The sequence below is a fragment of the Echeneis naucrates genome, chromosome 8, assembly GCF_900963305.1.
Source record: "Echeneis naucrates chromosome 8, fEcheNa1.1, whole genome shotgun sequence".
NCBI lineage: Eukaryota > Metazoa > Chordata > Actinopteri > Carangiformes > Echeneidae > Echeneis > Echeneis naucrates.
The window spans coordinates 11,334,185-11,353,669 of NC_042518.1; the positions used below are offsets into that span (position 1 = coordinate 11,334,185).

Below are 19,485 nucleotides of genomic sequence, written 5' to 3' on the forward strand. Positions count from 1 at the left end.
CACAGGTGTAAGTGCAACTGTAGTCATTGATGCTCTCCACTGCTGACTTCTTGGGGACGGGGATGATGGTGGAGGCTTTGAGGCAGGGTGGGATGAAAGCCTGCGACAGGGACAGGTTGAAGATGCTGTTGAAAACTCCAGCCAGTTGGTCGACACACGCTCTGAGTACCTTACCAGGTACGCCATCGCCATCCTTCTTGTCTCCCACAGCCTTCCTTGGTTGCTGTGCAGAGCAGACTCCACCTTCTTATTGAGGACATGTAACCCATTTCTACCATCCATTTATTGTCTTGGAGTGTTCTGTTTATTTTGCCTTATGCCTATTTTCCTGAAATTTTAGATTCTTATATTGTAATAAAGCTGACATATTTGCTCCAGGGAATGCAAAACACCTTTATTCGTGGCAGAGACATCCACCTTGGGCTAGAGAGAGGGGGCCAGCACAGCAGCCACACACACTTCGGCACTACAATGACCAGATGGAGTATTTGGGTGTTTTTCATACAAGTGGCTCATATATGCACCTGTAACCTCGGCCATGAAATTTCAATGCTCATTGTAGTTTCTCTGTTCTGGAGCTCTTTGGATGACTTTATCTTCTCTTTATCAAGAGAACAACAGGCCTAACCTTTAGTTGTGTAGCTGGTCATATTTTTAACTCCATCTTATGGACATCATGAATAAGTCAGTCTTTTGTTTGGAAAATGAAAGCTTTTTTTTTTTTTTTTGAATGATCTGTCACTTCAGAACATGAAATAAGGGAGGGAAGTTTTGTACAGCTGATCAACCAGCTCCAGTCACTGTGAGTCTCTGGCACAATAATAAACAGCTCTGCTGAGAATGACATCTGGAAATTGCAAAATGACATTGAAATTAATCAACTAATTTGTGAGAGTCTGCTTCAACACACACAAAAATCATCAAGTCCAAGTACAGATCAACAATGACTGATGACCACCTTTTAACCAGCTGCTACAGTCCTGACTACAGAAACTAGCTTCCTCCTCCCAGTGCCTGGTCTCCCACTAAGGTAGGAAGTGGTTTCTTTTTTCCAAACTGTGAGATCTACCAGTTTGGTATCTGGTTTATTTTTCTGTTTGGTTCATATTAAGGTCAGTTACAGTTATGGCTCCCAATGCAGACTGCCAATTGTATGTGTGTGTGTGTGTGTGTGTGACAGAGAGAGAAGCAGAGAAAGTGGGTTTGTGTTACAGCGGCCTATGCAGACTGGTTTGTGTGTGTTTGTTTGAGAGAGGAGGGAGGGTTTGTGATGTGATGATGTCAAATGGTTATGGGACAGTGTTGTGAGGTTAGTTACTGCAGGCTGGAAACGATGTGTGGGGGTTTGTCATGTTGAAACTGGACTGGTAGATCTCTGGAGGCTGGCTACTTGAAAAGTTGATCTTGGGCCAAAAAAGGTTGGGCACCCCGCAGTACAGGAAGCATCCCTCCACAGAGGAGGAGGCCTCAGACATCTTTATTTACTCATCTCATTTAGTTAATGAAAACACCATCATCTTATTGACAATTTGACTTTGCAGCTGGTTGACAGTCTGCACTTTTACATTTTTCGAAAATGCAAATTATGTTTTTTGAAGCCAAAGAGACACCTGGAGCTTTGACAAGAAATGAACTACTTAGGAAATGAAACCTGTACGAGGATATGCAAAAGATGAACCACTGAGTTCAACAGAAAAATATTTTTATTTTTTTATGTAAAAGTGAAAAATGTGTCTGTTCAGAAAGATGGTTTTTATATTCATCAATGCTCAGAAATTATTTCCAATAGTTTCACTTTAGTTTTCTGACGAGATTCGTCATCTGTGAACTCACCATTTTAAAGTGCAGTTGTTCTTTGTAGTCTAGTGATTATTTTGAGGTAAATTCAGAAGGTTGGTGAAGTTCAATGACTCAAAAAAAATCTGAGGCTGGAAAAAATGATTAAAATATCACTGAATCATAGTTGAACTATTTACAGTGAGGTTGTCGTATGAGGACTGAAGGTTTTTGTACAGCTGATCAACCAGCTCCAGTCACTGTGAGTCTCTGGCACAATAATAAACAGCAGAGTCTTCAGTCTTCAGACCGTCCATCTGCAGATACAGCTGCTGTTTGCTGTCGTCTCTGGAGATGGTGAACCGGCCCTGGACTGACTGAGAGTAATATTTGCTGCCACCATTGCTAATCCAGGCGATCCACTCCAGTCCTTTTCCAGGTGCCTGTCTGATCCAGGCCATGTAGTTGCTGCTGAATGTGAATCCAGAGGCTGAACAGGTCAGTCTGTGGGATTCTCCAGGTCTTTTAACTGCTGGTTCAGATTCTGTCAGAGTCTGACCATCAACACCTGTAGAAAGAAAAAGATCATAGAGTCAGCTGTTTGAAGCTGCTACCATTTCAAACTAAGAATCAGAGAAACTCTTGACCTGCCCAGCAGAGAGTTAACAGCAGCAGTCCTGTCCTGTAGTCCATCATGTTAAACTGTGTGTCCACTGTCCTCTGTCTTCCTCTCTGCAGTCAGATAAGTAGAGGTGGAAGACATCTGAGTTTTGCATGGACTCCTCCTCACAGGGAGCAGAGAGGTGGACTGGACTGGACCATAACCTGGAGAGTATTAATCCCCACTGAGAGAAAAGTGTTCGATGTTGTGACTTGAACATTGTTTCTTTCGACAAAAAACACATTTGTCTCATAACATTCGACATGGTGTTGAAATGAATATCAAAACATTTTCTCTCTTTACTGTAATTGTGTTGATTAATCATGACTTAACTCACTTTTGATTCCACATCATTTAAAGATTTCTTTCTTTCTTACTCTGTAGGAACGTAATTCATTTCTGTAGTTTATTCTCACTAATTAGATCCTTGTGCTGTTAATAACGTTAATTGTTTTTACAGACTTCATACGTTTGTTTTTTTTAATAAATTTTCATTCCTGTATGTGTGTGATTTGTTGTTGATTTGTTCATTTGTTTCTATACAATGACATAAAAGAAACAAAAATATGTTGTCTGAGGGGTTTTGCTTTTATTTATTTGCTCGTCAACAGAAATATTTCATTATTTTAAAACTGACTGATTTTCGTTTGTGGAAATACATGCAATGAAATATTAGTGATTACGATATCAAAATATTCAAATTGAAAATAATGCACCAAATCATACCACCTACATCAAAGCACTTTATATACAGAGCAAGTGCAGACCAAACTCTTTATGGATTTGATAAAGAGACCCAACATATCCCTCCAAGAGCAAGCACTGCAAACATTACAGTGTATTATTCACTGTTATGACTGTTTAAGACTGTTTCCCTCTTTACTGTCACAGTGAGCTGGTGTGAAACCATCAGTGGTCTGAGGGCTCCTCCTCTGGTGGCTTCATGTATCAAGTGTTCAGGCACTGAGGGCTTTTTGTTCAGGTCTACTGATGCTTTGTGTTATTGTGAGTCTCTGGCACAGTAATACACAGCAGAGTCTTCAGGCTGCAGATTCTGTCCATTTAGAGTCACTCTCTTGTTGGAAGAGTCTAAGTGGATGCTGAACTTGTTCTTCAGTGAATCTTTGACATCTTCATCCCTACTCATCCACTCCAGTCCTTTCCCTGCAGGTTGTCTGATCCAATGTGTGTAGTAGCTGCTGAGAGAATAAGAGACCTGACAGGTGATGGTCAGACGTTGACCTGGCTGAACAGTCTCAGAGTCTGGCTGTGTCAACTGTTCACACTTCACACCTGTTAAAGAGGAAGAAAATCATTTTGTTTTTCATCAATTCCAAACACAGAAATGTTGAGTGAGACAAATCCAGAGAGACTCACAGGATCCAGCTGCCAACAGCAGCAGCAGAGCTACAGAAAACATGGTTTATGGTGAAAGTGATGAGCTGTGAACTCCACTGACAGTCTGATGGGAAGTTTTTATAGCTGAGGAACAAGGAAGGTCCCTGAGTTTGCATAGAACCAAACATATCTGGAAGTAGGAGGATGATATCATGAAAGAAGCTTCCACAAATAAAATTATTTTATGTGCAGAATAAAAATATTTCCAGTGAATGAGGTCATTTTGTTTCAGACTGAATTGTAACATTTTAAAATTGTCCACATTAACTTTTCCATGTGAAAATATAACATAAATCATTCTGTATCACAAGCTTTGTCATCTGACTGAAGAATAAATCAATCATGAGTTTTTGTAAGTTGGAAAACTTGTAAGTCACTAAAAATTATTTCCAAAAACTTGAATGTAAATGATGATTTAATGGTGATGATGTGCACTCATGGAAACAAAAGGAACAAATGTGATGTGTTTTTCAGTCCAGGGCTGAAGTGTCAGTCAGCTGGGATCAATAACAACAGCAGATATCAGTGTTTCCTTTTAGGTCCAAAAGACACAGAAAATTGTCACTGCCTGACCTCTAGTGGTTTGAAAACACAAACTCCAACATCATCATGAACTGAGCCATGAATAACTTTTAATGTGACATCATTTCCAGGCATAAGTTTGTATTTCCACATAATCAAAATATTGACGCTATTTAACGCAGTTTTTTTCATTCTTCTATTATTATTATTTTATTTGTATTGGTAAAATAAATATATTTTTATTTTATTTTTACTTGGAGATGCCAGCTGTGATTGGCTCCAGCAGCCACCACACCCTGATGGAGAAGGGGTTGAAAACTGTCGTAGGAACACTGTTCAGGTTGCAGGAACGTGTCGGCCTGTGAACGTCCCCCCACAGAACTGGGTCAGCTCCTCGGTCACATGTTGGTTCCTGAAGTCTGTTTTGCCCCAAAGCCCCTTTATGGCACGGTCTGAAGCAGCTGCTGTTTTGTCTTTGGCTTGTTTATTTGTTATTAGGATCCCCATTAGTTGTCCACCAAGGTAGCAACTAGTCTTCATTGGGTCCGTCACCACAATAAATACATACAAAGTATAAAATAAAATAATATATACAAGAAACAGTCAACACTAAAATATAATGAAGAGGGGAAATAGTAACAATAAAACAATAATATACTCTCAATCGGAAACTTTAAGAGACATTCAAAAAGAAGTGTTAACAAAAAAAAGTTCTTAGAATGATTTTAAATCATCTGACATTGTGAGCCCTTTTTGCAACAGAAGGCAATCTGTTCCACTGACCAGCAGCTCTATACAACGCTGTCCTCTGCATTGTGCAGGTTCTAGCTGCTGGAACAATGATGTGGTCAGTGGCTTGTTGCCTTGTGGAATAACTGTGCCTTTCATGGACATACATAGATCTAGAATACAAGGGCTCAGGCTTCATCCTTTTACAGATATTAGAAGAAAAGATGAGAAGATTTTTCAATAATCTTTTCTCAACATGTAGCCAAGAGAGAGTTTGATGCATATAGTCAATGCTGGTCCATGATGGACAGCGAAGGGCCGGTCGCACAGCTTTGTTCTGCAATATTTAAAGCTTATCAATATGTTTCTTTGGAGCACAGGACCATATGGCTGAACAATAATCAAGACGAGATAATACTAATAACGGTATAACTTGTTGAATTGAAAAGTCGGTCATAAAGTAGGCGCATCTTCTAATAACAGAAACAGCCCTACCCATTTTGGTCACTATTGTCGTAAAAGTAAAAAAAAAAAAAAAACAATATAGAGGACCAAGGCAACTACCCTGTGGAACACCATAATCTAGTCTGATCGTATTAAACTGCCATTGAAATACACAGACTGAAATCTGTTAGTTAAATAACTCTTCATCCATCTAAGAGCACAACCTGTAAACCCATGTGCAGACAGTTTCTCCAGCAGTACACCATGATCTATCAAATCAAAGGCTGTGATAAAATCTAAAAAGACCGTACCAACATACTTTTGTGCATCAATTTGAAACAGCCAATCATCAGTCATTTGCACCAATATAGTGGAGGTAGAATGACTATCTGTGTAGGCATGCTGAAAATCAGAACTAAGGTTAATATTTGTAAAATATTTCAAAATTTGAACAAATATAATTTTTTCCATGATTTTACTGAGAACAGGTAACATACTGATCAGTCTACTGTTGGAGCCACTAAAAGCCAGCTTACTATTTTTAGGTGGGGGTATAACCTTTGCCAATTTCCAAGCTTCTGGAAATAAACACTCCTTTAAGCTCAAATTGAATATATGACAGACAGGCTCAGCAATATATTCCATCATAGTAGATAATAATTTTCCATCAACAAAATCTGAACCCAACTGCTTGTAATTTTTTACAAAACTCAAGATTTTTCACTTCTTGATGTTATTTAGAATGAAATGAGAAGGTGCAGTTTTTATGTTTCATTATTCATTATATTCATTATATTGAATCAGTTCCATTGAGTTGTTACTATCACTGGCAAACTAGGTCTGTTCAATATATTTTGTATTATTTGGTTCACTTTGTCAATAAAAAAGTCATTGAAATAATTGGCTATTTCAACCGGCTTAGTTAAAAAATTTCCACCAATTTCAATAATAGCGGAATCATTATTTAGAGATCTTCCCCATATGTTGTTAAACACTTGCCGGAGTTGTTTGTGGGTGTGTGTGTATAATTATGTGTAAAGTGATATTTTTATGACATTATAACATTTTTTTCACAACACTTTTTACAAATTAAAATGAAAGCTCATGTATTTTTAATGATCCGTCACTTCAGAACATGAAATAAGGGAGGAAGGTTTTTGTACAGCTGATCAACCAGCTCCAGTCACTGTGAGTCTCTGGCACAATAATAAACAGCAGAGTCTTCAGTCTTCAGACCGTCCATCTGCAGATACAGCTGCTGTTTGCTGTCGTCTCTGGAGATGGTGAACCGGCCCTGGACTGACTGAGAGTAATATTTGTAGCTGCCACCAGTGCTAATGGTTGCGATCCACTCCAGTCCTTTTCCAGGAGCCTGTCTGATCCAGCCCATGTAGTAGCCGCTGAATGAGAATCCAGAGGCTGAACAGGTCAGTCTGTGGGATTCTCCAGGTCTTTTAACTGCTGGTTCAGATTCTGTCAGAGTCTGACCATCAACACCTGTAGAAAGAAAAAGATCATAGAGTCAGCTGTTTGAAGCTGCTACCATTTCAAACTAAGAATCAGAGAAACTCTTGACCTGCCCAGCAGAGAGTTAACAGCAGCAGTCCTGTCCTGTAGTCCATCATGTTAAACTGTGTGTCCACTGTCCTCTGTCTTCCTCTCTGCAGTCAGATAAGTAGAGGTGGAAGACATCTGAGTTTTGCATGGACTCCTCCTCACAGGGAGCAGAGAGGTGGACTGGACTGTGACTCCACTTTGTGTTTTGTTAAATTAATGAGGAGAATTTGGTGATGACAACTTTGAAGTCATTCATTTGACGGTTTCACAAACAATGTGTTTGAATCTTGTCCATGAAAATATCAGTCACAGTGTTTTCTCCTCAGCACCTTCTGGTTACATTGTAAAATGACATTTTGTTTAGAGGTCATACAAGTGAAGTCACTTTCATCATTTTAAAAATTGTAAGAGTTTATTCATTACTTTGACTTTTGATGAAGAAGAAACATTATTTTTCAGTTATTAAAATCATTGTGAGGACGACCAGAAAGAACTAAAGCTGTTGATACTGTCATGAATGATGAATCTGTACATTGATCACAGAGAAACTGAACTTATATCCAACAACTCAATCAAATCAATAATGAAATAGACATTTTGGAAAATTAAATAAATTGTCATTGTTCTTATTTGATAATTATTTATTTAATAATTAATATTTCCATGTTTAATTATAGAAAATGTTTTTCCAACAGCTTTACAAAAAATAAATTGTAACTTCTGATTGTAACTTTATTCTATAAAATAATATGTCATTAATATTAATTTGAGATTTCATCTGAAATGGATTTAATAAAAAAAAAGTTGACACAAACAAACACACCCTGAAAAATGTATGATTTTGGTGCTAAATATACCAAATAATGATTCCTCAATGGTCTAATAATATGATTAATAACAGACTTCCTATTCAGTCAGTTGTTCTCAGTGAGCTGGTGTGAAACCATCAGTGGTCTGAGGGCTCCTCCTCTGGTGGCTTCATGTATCAAGTGTTCAGGCACTGAGGGCTTTTTGTTCAGGTCTACTGATGCTTTGTGTTATTGTGAGTCTCTGGCACAGTAATACACAGCAGAGTCTTCAGGCTGCAGATTCTGTCCTGTTATCGTAACTCTTCCAGCAGAAGTGTCTCTGCTGTAGCTGAACTTGTTCTTCAGGGCTTCATTTTGATAAAAGCCTCCTCCTCCATACTGATGACAAATCCAGTCCATCGGCTTTCCTTCACGCTGTCTGATCCAACCTGTTCCGTAGCTGTTATCAGTCAGAGAATAACCAGAGACCTGACAGGTGATGGTCAAAGACTGTCCAGGCTGAACAACCTTTGAGTCTGGCTGGATGAGATCAATACTGTACACACCTGTGGAAACAGAAATCAGCATTATCTCCATCAGTCATCTGAATGTTGACTGTTTCTAAAGTGTTTATTAGTGTGAATCCACTGAAAGCTCCTCACAGGATCCAGCTGCCAGCAGCTGTATCAGAAGCACAGAGAACATGGTTGATGTTGAAGCTGAACTGATGTGAGCTCTTCTGTCCTCTCACTGACACACAGACACACACTTCACTTCTTTATGAGGAACCTTCATTTGCATGTTGCTGAATATTAAAGTTTCTTCTTTGTGAAAACTGATGTAGATCATATATAGAGGAAGAAGTCGTGTGTTTCCTGCAGATAGCTGAAGCTTTTTTGGTCGTACATAAAGCTCATTAAAGATCTCTTCAGATGACGTAGACCAGCTGAGTTCTTAGTTATTCAGGTTTCCATTTTTAGATCTATTTCTGAGAATAAATGAACCAACACAAAGTTTGTTGTTGTTGTATCAAATCTTACATTGGAAACAGTTTTTACATCAAATGTACAAACTTAAAGCTTAAAACTTTTCACTGAGAGGTCTTAAACTCTGATGGTTAAAATATAATTTCATTACAGAGACAGAGGCCAGAAGGTCAAAGGTTAAAATATAAAATATAGTTCAATTCAATACTATTGTTGGAGGTTGTTGTTGTTCTAGTGAATCCCATCAGAGTAAAGAATGAATATTAATATTTCTACGTTGTCTTTGTGAAACTGTGTTATTTTGTATAAATTATACTTTCTGCATGTTTAATTACACTGAGAATGGTTTCAGCAGAGTGTTGTATTGACTTTGTCGTTTCTGTGATCATGGAAGGTTTTTGTACAGCTGATCAACCAGCTCCAGTCACTGTGAGTCTCTGGCACAATAATAAACAGCAGAGTCTTCAGTCTTCAGACGGTCCATCTGCAGATACAGCTGCTGTTTGCTGTTGTCTCTGGAGATGGTGAACCGGCCCTGGACTGACTGAGAGTAAGATTTGCTGCTGCCATCAGTGTTTATCCAGGCGATCCACTCCAGTCCTTTTCCAGGAGCCTGTCTGATCCAGCCCATGTAGTAGCTGCTGAATGAGAATCCAGAGGCTGAACAGGTCAGTCTGTGGGATTCTCCAGGTCTTTTAACTGCTGGTTCAGATTCTGTCAGAGTCTGACCATCAACACCTGTAGAAAGAAAAAGATCATAGAGTCAGCTGTTTGAAGCTGCTACCATTTCAAACTAAGAATCAGAGAAACTCTTGACCTGCCCAGCAGAGAGTTAACAGCAGCAGTCCTGTCCTGTAGTCCATCATGTTAAACTGTGTGTCCACTGTCCTCTGTCTTCCTCTCTGTAGTCAGATAAGTAGAGGTGGAAGACATCTGAGTTTTGCATGGACTCCTCCTCACAGGGAGCAGAGAGGTGGACTGGACTGTGACTCCACTTTGTGTTTTGTTAAATTATTGAGGAGAATTTGGTGATGACAACTGTGAAGTCATTCATTTGAAGGTTTTACAAACAATGTGTTTGAATCTTGTCCATGAAAATATCAGTCACAGTGTTTTCTCCTCAGCAGCTTCTGGCTACATTGTAAAATGACATTTTGTTTAGAGGTCATACAAGTGGAGTCACTTTCAACATTCTCACAGTTTATTAATTTTTCTGATTTTTCTATGAAGAAGAAACATTATTTTTCAGTTATTAATATCATTGTGAAGACAGCCAGAAAGAACTAAAGCTGTTGATACTGTCATTAATGATGAATCTGTACATTGATCACAGAGAAACTGAACTTACATCCAACAACTCAATCAAATCAATATTGAAATACACCTTTTGGTAAATGAAATGCATTGTCATTGTTCTTATTAGATAATTATGACAATTGATATTTCCATTTTCCAACATCATTACAGTAAAAATTAAATCCTTGTAACTTCTGATTGTAAGTTTATTCTATTAAAGACTTTGTGATTCATAATACGTTTGAGATTTCATCCGAAATGAATTTAATAAAGGAAAAGTGTTTACACACACACACACACACACACACAATCTAAAAAATGTATGATTTTGGGGCAAAATATACCAAATAATAATCTTCTATGGTCTAATATTATAATTAATAACATAATTCAGATGATCAGCTCATATTCTGTATAAATGACTTTCTATTCAGTCAGTTCTTCTCAGTGAGCTGGTGTGAAACCATCAGTGGTCTGAGGGCTCCTCCTCTGGTGGCTTCATGTATCAAGTGTTCAGGCACTGAGGGCTTTTTGTTCAGGTCTACTGATGCTTTGTGTTATTGTGAGTCTCTGGCACAGTAATACACAGCAGAGTCTTCAGGCTGCAGATTCTGTCCATTTAGAGTCACTCTGTTGTTGGAAGAGTCTAAGTCGATGCTGAACTTGTTCTTCAGTGAATCTTTGTAGTATGAGGTGCTGCCTGCTCTCATTCCAATCCACTCCAGTCCTTTCCCTGCAGGTTGTCTGATCCAAGCTGTATAGTAGCCACTAACAGAATAAGAGACCTGACAGGTGATGGTCAGACGTTGACCTGGCTGAACAGTCTCAGAGTCTGGCTGTGTCAACTGTTCACACTTCACACCTGTTAAAGAGGAAGAAAATCATTTTGTTTTTCATCAATTCCAAACACAGAAATGTTGAGTGAGACAAATCCAGAGAGACTCACAGGATCCAGCTGCCAACAGCAGCAGCAGAGCTACAGAAAACATGGTTTATGGTGAAAGTGATGAGCTGTGAACTCCACTGACAGTCTGATGGGAAGTTTTTATAGCTGAGGAACAAGGAAGGTCCCTGAGTTTGCATAGAACCAAACATATCTGGAAGTAGGAGGATGATATCATGAAAGAAGGTTCCACAAATAAAATTATTTTATGTGCAGAATAAAAATATTTCCAGCGAATGATCTGATTTTTTTTCAGACTGAAATGTAAGATCTTCAAATTGTCCATGTTAAATTTTCCATGTGAAAATATGACAGAAATCATTCTGTATCACAAGCTTTGTCATCTGACTGAAGAATAAATCAATGATGAGCTCGTGTAAGTTGGAAAACTTGTAAGTCAATTAATTTCCAAAAACTTGAATGTAAATGATGATTTAATGGTGATGATGTGCACTCATGGAAACAAAAGGAACAAATGTGATGTGTTTTTCAGTCCAGGGCTGAAGTGTCAGTCAGCTGGGATCAATAACAACAGCAGATATCAGTGTTTCCTTTTAGGTCCAAAAGACACAGAAAATTGTCACTGCCTGACCTCTAGTGGTTTGAAAACACAAACTCCAACATCATTATGAACTGAGCCATGAATAACTTTTAATGTGACATCATTTCCAGGCATAACTTTATATTTCCACATAATCTAAATATATAAATTTTCATTCTTATAAAAGTGTCATAGGTTTTTTCCTTTTTTTTTAATAATTTAATTTGCATATGTAAATTAAACAAATTTTTATCTTAATTTTACTCTGAGTTGCCAGCTGTGATTGGCTCCAGTCAGCGTGGCTCCCAAACACAATAAGAAATAGTCTTCAGACTGCTCATCTCCAGATGCAGCAGCTCTGTACTGTTGTCTCTGCAGACGGTGAACCAGCCTTGGATTGACTCAGAGTAGGTTTGCTCCTGCTGCTGTGGCTGCTAATATATGTAATCCAACCCAGTCCACAGACGCAGACCATGTCAGAGCCACCAAAGTTAAACCCAGAGGCTGTAGACGGCAGGCTGAGGGATTCTCCAGGTCTTTTAGCTGCTGGTTAGGACAAATGGACTTGGTTGGAGTTTCTTGAAGATGTTTTATCTCATCCAAGAAGCTTCACACAGGAGGACCAACTCATCAGGACTAGACTCAGCAGTTTCCTTCCACCAAAAGAAACAGTCCACTCTTTGAGTCACAACAGTGTTTGTATTATGTGGTTATAAAGAGTGAAGAAGAAGATCTCTGTCACAGTAGAGGAAGCATCCCTCCACAGAGGAGGAGGCCTCAGACACCATCTACCCCCCCACAGTGCTGTCCTCTCATCCATCCACACTTGGCCTCATGTGACTTCCACTACTGTCCCTCATACCTGAAACGCTTCTATCCAGGTCATTAACTGATTAAGTTCAGGGTTGTTTTTCTTTTTCTTTTTTCTTTTTTACAAACACAGAGCAGAACATAACACAGAAGAGTGAAAAGGCTCAAAGTCCTATGAGAAGAGGGCTGGAAGGGGGCAGTGACGGTGGTAAGTGGGGATCCATCCACAGGAGGGAAAAATCATATTAAATCAAAAACAGAAACAGTGCACCACAATACACGCTCAAAAACACTAATGTACTGATGATAAAATATTATACATTAAAACCTGGCCTGTGAGTTGTGTTTTAAAATCAGTGATGGTGATGCGTTGCTGGAGTTTCAGTGATTGTTGCAGATTGTTCCCAGCTGCGGGAACAGAGAACATGAAAGCCCTCTTCCCAAACTCAGTCATTCTGGGGACAGAGGCAGTTAAAAAGTCCAGCGAGCGCAATCTGTATGACGGATTTGATGTGAAAGTGAGGTCGGCGCAGAGGTCTGAGGGAAGTAGTCCAGTCATTGCTGGATAGCTGAAGGTGTACCAGTGGAGAAGTCTACGTGCAGACAAGGACAGCCAGCCTACTTTAGGGTACAGTGTACAATGATGGGTGAATGATTTACAACCAGTGATGAATCTTAAGACACTGTGATTAGTGGCATCCAGCATATGGAATGAGGTAAAACAGGCATTCATGTACAGTACATCACCATAATCTAATAACGTATAAAAGTAGCAGCAACAAGCCTCTTTTTAGACACGAATGAGAAACAGGATTTATTTCTGAAATAGAAGCCCAATCTCACCCTTAGCTTCTTTGCCAAGTTCTCAATATGTGGTTTAAAAGACAAATTGTCATCAAGCATGATGCCTAAGTATTTAAAAGTGGAAACATTCTTGATAACAGTACTTTGAGATGTATATACAGCAGGAAAAGTTAGCTTTGTCTCTGGGTTTGGTAAATGTCATCGTTTTGGTTTTATCTGCATGAAGCACCAGTCTCAAAAGCAGAAGTTGGCCTTCAATTTCTTTAAAAGCAGCTTGTAAGTGATTAACGGCAGTCAGCACCGTGTTTCCAAAGCAACATATGACAGTATCGTCTGCGTAAAAATGGACATTTGTATCTTGAACATTTTTCCCCAAATAAATAGTAAACAACAAAGGACCTAATATAGAGCCTTGTGGCAGCCCCTTATGGACATCCAAGGCATCAGAGGAGCAACCATCAACAACCAATAGCAGAATTAGACAGTCCTATATTAGCCAGTCCGTGCATTAATACGTCATGGTCCACCGAATTAAATGCCTTGGAAAAATCTCTAAAAAGAGAAGCACAGTGTTATTTTCTATCCAGGGCCATAACAATATCATTTAATACTTTGGAAGTTGCAGTGACTGTGCTGTGCGATTTTGGAAAACCAGATTGATAACAAGATATATTATCATTAAAACACAAGAAATCCTTTGACTGATCACTTACCACACTTTCCAAAATCTTAGCTAAAGGGGTCAGATTTGAAATAGTCTTGTAGTTATTGAGGCTCGACTGTTCACCACCTTTCAAGAGGGGAAGAACATGAGCCATTTTCCAGATTTTGGGTATTTTCTTACTAGGTAGAGTTAAGTTGAAAACGTAGGTCAGTGGTTCTGCAATAAAGTCTGCAGGGAGTTTTAAGAAATAGACACCTTTATTATCTGGCCCTGCTTGCTTTTTAGGATCTAATTCTGTAAGAGCTTTATGGACTTCAGCAGCGGTGAATGGTCCAAAATGAAATTTGCTATTTAAAGGGGGCTCAGCAGCAGCAAGTGTAGCCACGGCAGAAGAGGACATTTTCTTTGTCAAAGAGAAAACCAGAAGAAACAAAATGCTTGTTAAAACTACTGAGCATCTCAGCTCTGTCATGGATAGTGGCCGACTCTGACACAATGCAAGTTGGGAGACTAGAGGAGTTAGCTGGAGATAATGATTTAATTGTCTGCCAGAATTTCCAAAGGTTATTTAAACTTTCTGCTGTAAGGGCCAGATAATAGCTGGATTGATCCTTCTTAAATAAGGCAGTACATTTATTCCTTAAGCATCCCAAAGTCGTCCAGAGAGCATCGCTATTTGACTTTCTTGCTTTCGCCCCATAATAATTTCTTTTGCGAATTAAATTAGCCAATTCTTCAGAGACCCAGTTTTTTCCCCACTCCTTTCTCTATACCTTTTGTAGGGGGGATGTTTATCAATGATTGACATAAGCAAGTCAGCAAAATAAGGCCAGGCTAGTTCAACGTGAAGTATTATGGAGACCCTGCTCCAATCAGTGAAATTCAGGTCGTGCCTGTAGGCCTGTTCACTGAAGTGTTTTGTGTCACGTTTTGTGCTGGAACGAGGCTTAACCTTTGGAATTGTAGTATTCCTGACACCTGCAATAACACAGTGATCACTCACATCGTATGGAAATACACTTACAGAGGTATACTTATGAGGATTATTAGTCATGAGCAAATCAATTCAAGTAGATTTTTCTGGACATTTTAGATTTGGATGAGTGAGAGAATCAATTAACTGTGTCAAATTCATTGAATTCCAGTAGGTTTAAAATCCATCAGAGGCTGGTGACTGCCAGTCCCAGTACAGATCACCACAAAGGGCTATCTGGCTGTCAGATAGTTGAGAAAGAATATTAGATAAGGAGGACAGGGTTTCCTTGGCTGCAGAAGGGGGTCTGTAGCAACCAACAACAGTAATATAACAACCCTTGGACAACTCAGTCTGCAAGGCTGATTAGGTATGGACTTCTTTACCAATACTTTAGTGTGGAATTTACATTTAGAATACACAACTACACCTCCACCACGTTCAAAACGATCAGCACGATTTATATTGTAACCACCAATAGAAATGGCATTATGGTTTATAGATTTGTTTAACCCACTCTCAGAAATGACAATGATATCAGCATTGGTTGTGTGCGCCCACACTCCAACAAAGTCTATTTTAGGTAGAAGACTTCGGGCATTTAAATGAATAATACCCAAACCAGATCTTGCAGTCCGTGATCGGATCCGATAATAAAACGTATACGAGGGGGATCTGTGCGCTCAAAGTCACCGCTGTTTAGTGTGTAGCGTGGTGTATGTGGATGGGGGGCAGAGCGGGGGAGAGAGGTACCTGACCGGGAGTGACAGGCAGGCAGGCAGGGAGGAGCAGGTGGAGACGCCAGCAGGACTATCAAAGCAGACCAGTGTGATGATCCATGCGAATTTCTGAAGTTAATCCAGCCAGTAAAGCAGCGAGAGTGATGAAGAGCAGGTTCAACAAGAAAAAGCCATAAAAAGGCATAAAAACTATGAGTAACAGACATTAAAATCTCACAGACAGAGTTTCCATTTGTTCCAGTTTGGGCTTTTACCCTGATTATTTTTGATCCAGCTCAGGATTATTTCTCTCTGGTGGTGTTACGGCCACCGCTCTGCTCACTTGACTGTGTGACAGCTCGCCCCTTTGGCTGTGGCCTTTGTGGTTTCTAAAGGCTAACAAAGCAGACCTCTTTATAGCTTGTGTGTGTTGGATGGTGAAAACTTTATATATTTGGTAAAACCTCGGACGTAGAGGCCAGATTTAGTTTTAGTTATTGACTGTCTGTTTTGTTGATCGTTGTTGATCGTTGGGCTTATTCTGTACTTTAGGTTCAGGGGTGCTGTTTCTGTGTAGTTTGGTTTTTAGCTAGCTGTAGCCAGTCTTTGTTTTCCTTTTACTTTGAAACTAGTCCTAATGGTACTGTTTGGCTCCTGGAGAGTCCTCTTTTGGCTATATTCTGATTTGATTTAAAGCAGCACCCACCAACCTGTTCCTTGGTTTATCTTTTGTTTGCCTGTTAACCAGTTTCCAATTTGAGTTACAAGAAACAACATCATACCCACAAACACCTGGGTTCTTTGTGTTACTTGCCTCTCCCCTGAGAGCCGGGTTGTAACAGGTGGCTTTAACAACACATCAAGGTCCAACACAGTAAGAACTTGAAAAAAAGGTTGATTAATAATTCATATTTATGATGTTTTCTGACTTGTTTTCCATAAATGATCTAGTTTCTTCTGCCTTTTTAGTTCTTCAAATGACTTTAATTCAGCTGACTTTTCATCGACTTAATATTGAATTTGTCTTTTGGTTTGCATCTTTATTTGCTTATCTAATTTTTTTAATGAAAACACCATGGTCTTATTGAGTATTTCACTTTGCAGCTGGTTAACTGTCCATAATTTAAAATTTTTCTAAATGCAAATTGTGGTTTTTGAAGCCACAGAGACACCTGGAACTTTGAGAAGAAATTAACTACTTAGGAAATGAAACCTGAATGAGGATATGCAAAAGATGACCCACTGAGTTCAACAGGAAATTTTTTCTCAATCAAAAAATATATTTTTGTTTATTATTATTTAAAATTGAGAAGATGAAAAGTGGTGGAAAAACATGTCTGTTGAAAGATTATTTTTAAATCCATCAATGCTCATAAATATTTTCCAATAATTTCACGGTAATCTTCTGCAGAGATTCATCATCTGTGAACTCACTATTTTAAAGTGCAGTTGTTCTTTGTAGTCTAGTGATTGTGCTTGAGGACAATTATTTTGAGGTAAATTCAAAAGGTTGGTGAAGTTCAGTAATTTCATTGCGGCTTGAACTTTACCGTTTAAAGACAGATTAAAGAATGATAAAAATATCACTGATTCCAAAATCATAGTTGAACTATTTACAGTGAGGTTGTCGTATGAGGACTGAAGGTTTTTGTACAGCTGATCAACCAGCTCCAGTCACTGTGAGTCTCTGGCACAATAATAAACAGCAGAGTCTTCAGTCTTCAGACCGTCCATCTGCTGATACAGCTGCTGTTTGCTGTTGTCTCTGGAGATGGTGAACCGGCCCTGGACTGACTGAGAGTAAGATTTGGTGCCACCACTGCTGCTAATGGCTGCGATCCACTCCAGTCCTTTTCCAGGAGCCTGTCTGATCCAGTACATCCAGTAGTCACTGAATGTGAATCCAGAGGCTGAACAGGTCAGTCTGTGGGATTCTCCAGGTCTTTTAACTGCTGGTTCAGATTCTGTCAGAGTCTGACCATCAACACCTGTAGAAAGAAAAAGATCATAGAGTCAGCTGTTTGAAGCTGCTACCATTTCAAACTAAGAATCAGAGAAACTCTTGACCTGCCCAGCAGAGAGTTAACAGCAGCAGTCCTGTCCTGTAGTCCATCATGTTAAACTGTGTGTCCACTGTCCTCTGTCTTCCTCTCTGCAGTCAGATAAGTAGAGGTGGAAGACATCTGAGTTTTGCATGGACTCCTCCTCACAGGGAGCAGAGAGGTGGACTGGACTGGACCATAACCTGGAGAGTATTAATCCCCACTGAGAGAAAAGTGTTCGATGTTTTGACAACAAACACATTTCTCTCATAAAATTCGACATGGTGTTGAAATGAATATCAAAACATTTTCTCTCATTACTGTAATTGTGTTGATTAATCATGACTTGACTCACTTTTGATTCCACATCATTTAAAGATTTATTTCTTTCTTACTCTGTAGGAACGTAATTCATTTCTGTAGTTTATTCTCACTAATTAGATCCTTGTGCTGTTAATAATATTAATTGTTTTTAAAGACTTCATAAGTTGTTTTTGTTTTTTTTTTTTAATTTTCATCCCTATATGTGTGTGATTTGTTGTTGTATTGTTCATTTGTTTCAATACAATGACATAACAGAAACAAAAATATGTTGTTTGAGGGGTTTTACTTTTAATTATTTGCTCTACAACAGAAATATTTCATTATTTTAAAACTGACTTATTTTCGTTTGTGGAAATACATGCAATGAAATATTAGTGATAATGATATCAAAGTATTCAAATTGAATCAAATTGAATATGTTGCACGAAATCATACCAGCTACATCAAAGGACTTTACATTCAGAGCACGTCCAGACCAAACTCTTTATGGATTTGTTTAAGAGACCCAACATATCCCTCCAAGAGCAAGCACAGCAAACATTACAGTGTATTATTCACTGTTATGACTGTTTAAGACTGTTTCCCTCTTTACTGTCACAATGAGCTGGTGTGAAACCATCAGTGGTCTGAGGGCTCCTCCTCTGGTGGCTTCATGTATCAAGTGTTCAGGCACTGAGGGCTTTTTGTTCAGGTCTACTGATGCTTTGTGTTATTGTGAGTCTCTGGCACAGTAATACACAGCAGAGTCTTCAGGCTGCAGATTCTGTCCTGTTATCGTAACTCTTCCAGCAGAAGTGTCTCTGCTGTAGCTGAACTTGTTCTTCAGGGCTTCATTTTGATAAAAGCCTCCTCCTCCATACTGATGACAAATCCAGTCCATCGGCTTTCCTTCACGCTGTCTGATCCAACCTGTTCCGTAGCTGTTATCAGTCAGAGAATAACCAGAGACCTGACAGGTGATGGTCAAAGACTGTCCAGGCTGAACAACCTTTGAGTCTGGCTGGATGAGATCAATACTGTACACACCTGTGGAAACAGAAATCAGCATTATCTCCATCAGTCATCTGAATGTTGACTGTTTCTAAAGTGTTTATTAGTGTGAATCCACTGAAAGCTCCTCACAGGATCCAGCTGCCAGCAGCTGTATCAGAAGCACAGAGAACATGGTTTGATGTTGAAGCTGAACTGATGTGAGCTCTTCTGTCCTCTCACTGACACACAGACACACACTTCACTTCTTTATGAGGAACCTTCATTTGCATGTTGCTGAATATTAAAGTTTCTTCTTTGTGAAAACTGATGTAGATCATATATAGAGGAAGAAGTCGTGTGTTTCCTGCAGATAGCTGAAGCTTTTTTGGTCGTACATAAAGCTCATTAAAGATCTCTTCAGATGACGTAGACCAGCTGAGTTCTTAGTTATTCAGGTTTCCATTTTTAGATATATATCTTAGAATAAATCATGAACTTATCCAAAGTGTTAAACTCTGATGGTTAAAATATCATTT

At 39.0% G+C, this 19,485-nt stretch overlaps 8 gene segments (V, D, J or C); all 8 read right to left on the reverse strand.

Annotated features, from left to right (window-relative positions):
• Window positions 1-1,848: 1,848 nt before the first annotated feature.
• Window positions 1,849-2,472, reverse strand: LOC115048027 (Ig heavy chain V region 914-like). The segment is given in 2 exon segments: window positions 1,849-2,344; window positions 2,424-2,472. Coding segments are annotated over 2 exon segments (360 nt in total).
• Window positions 2,473-3,093: 621 nt separating this feature from the next.
• On the reverse strand, window positions 3,094-3,886 carry LOC115048048 (Ig heavy chain V region XIG14-like). The segment is given in 2 exon segments: window positions 3,094-3,730; window positions 3,815-3,886. Coding segments are annotated over 2 exon segments (336 nt in total).
• A 2,767-nt stretch (window positions 3,887-6,653) lies between these two features.
• Window positions 6,654-7,158, reverse strand: LOC115048016 (Ig heavy chain V region 6.96-like). The segment is given in 2 exon segments: window positions 6,654-7,027; window positions 7,107-7,158. Coding segments are annotated over 2 exon segments (363 nt in total).
• Window positions 7,159-8,124: 966 nt separating this feature from the next.
• On the reverse strand, window positions 8,125-8,618 carry LOC115048021 (Ig heavy chain V region MC101-like). The segment is given in 2 exon segments: window positions 8,125-8,441; window positions 8,538-8,618. Coding segments are annotated over 2 exon segments (360 nt in total).
• Window positions 8,619-9,285: 667 nt separating this feature from the next.
• Window positions 9,286-9,816, reverse strand: LOC115048013 (immunoglobulin heavy variable 3-30-3-like). The segment is given in 2 exon segments: window positions 9,286-9,599; window positions 9,679-9,816. Coding segments are annotated over 2 exon segments (363 nt in total).
• Window positions 9,817-10,603: 787 nt separating this feature from the next.
• Window positions 10,604-11,175, reverse strand: LOC115048040 (Ig heavy chain V region 5A-like). The segment is given in 2 exon segments: window positions 10,604-11,019; window positions 11,104-11,175. Coding segments are annotated over 2 exon segments (348 nt in total).
• A 6,110-nt stretch (window positions 11,176-17,285) lies between these two features.
• On the reverse strand, window positions 17,286-17,730 carry LOC115048010 (Ig heavy chain V region 6.96-like). The segment is given in 2 exon segments: window positions 17,286-17,599; window positions 17,679-17,730. Coding segments are annotated over 2 exon segments (363 nt in total).
• Window positions 17,731-18,567: 837 nt separating this feature from the next.
• Window positions 18,568-19,178, reverse strand: LOC115048023 (Ig heavy chain V region MC101-like). The segment is given in 2 exon segments: window positions 18,568-19,003; window positions 19,100-19,178. Coding segments are annotated over 2 exon segments (360 nt in total).
• Between the last annotated feature and the right edge of the window lie 307 nt (window positions 19,179-19,485).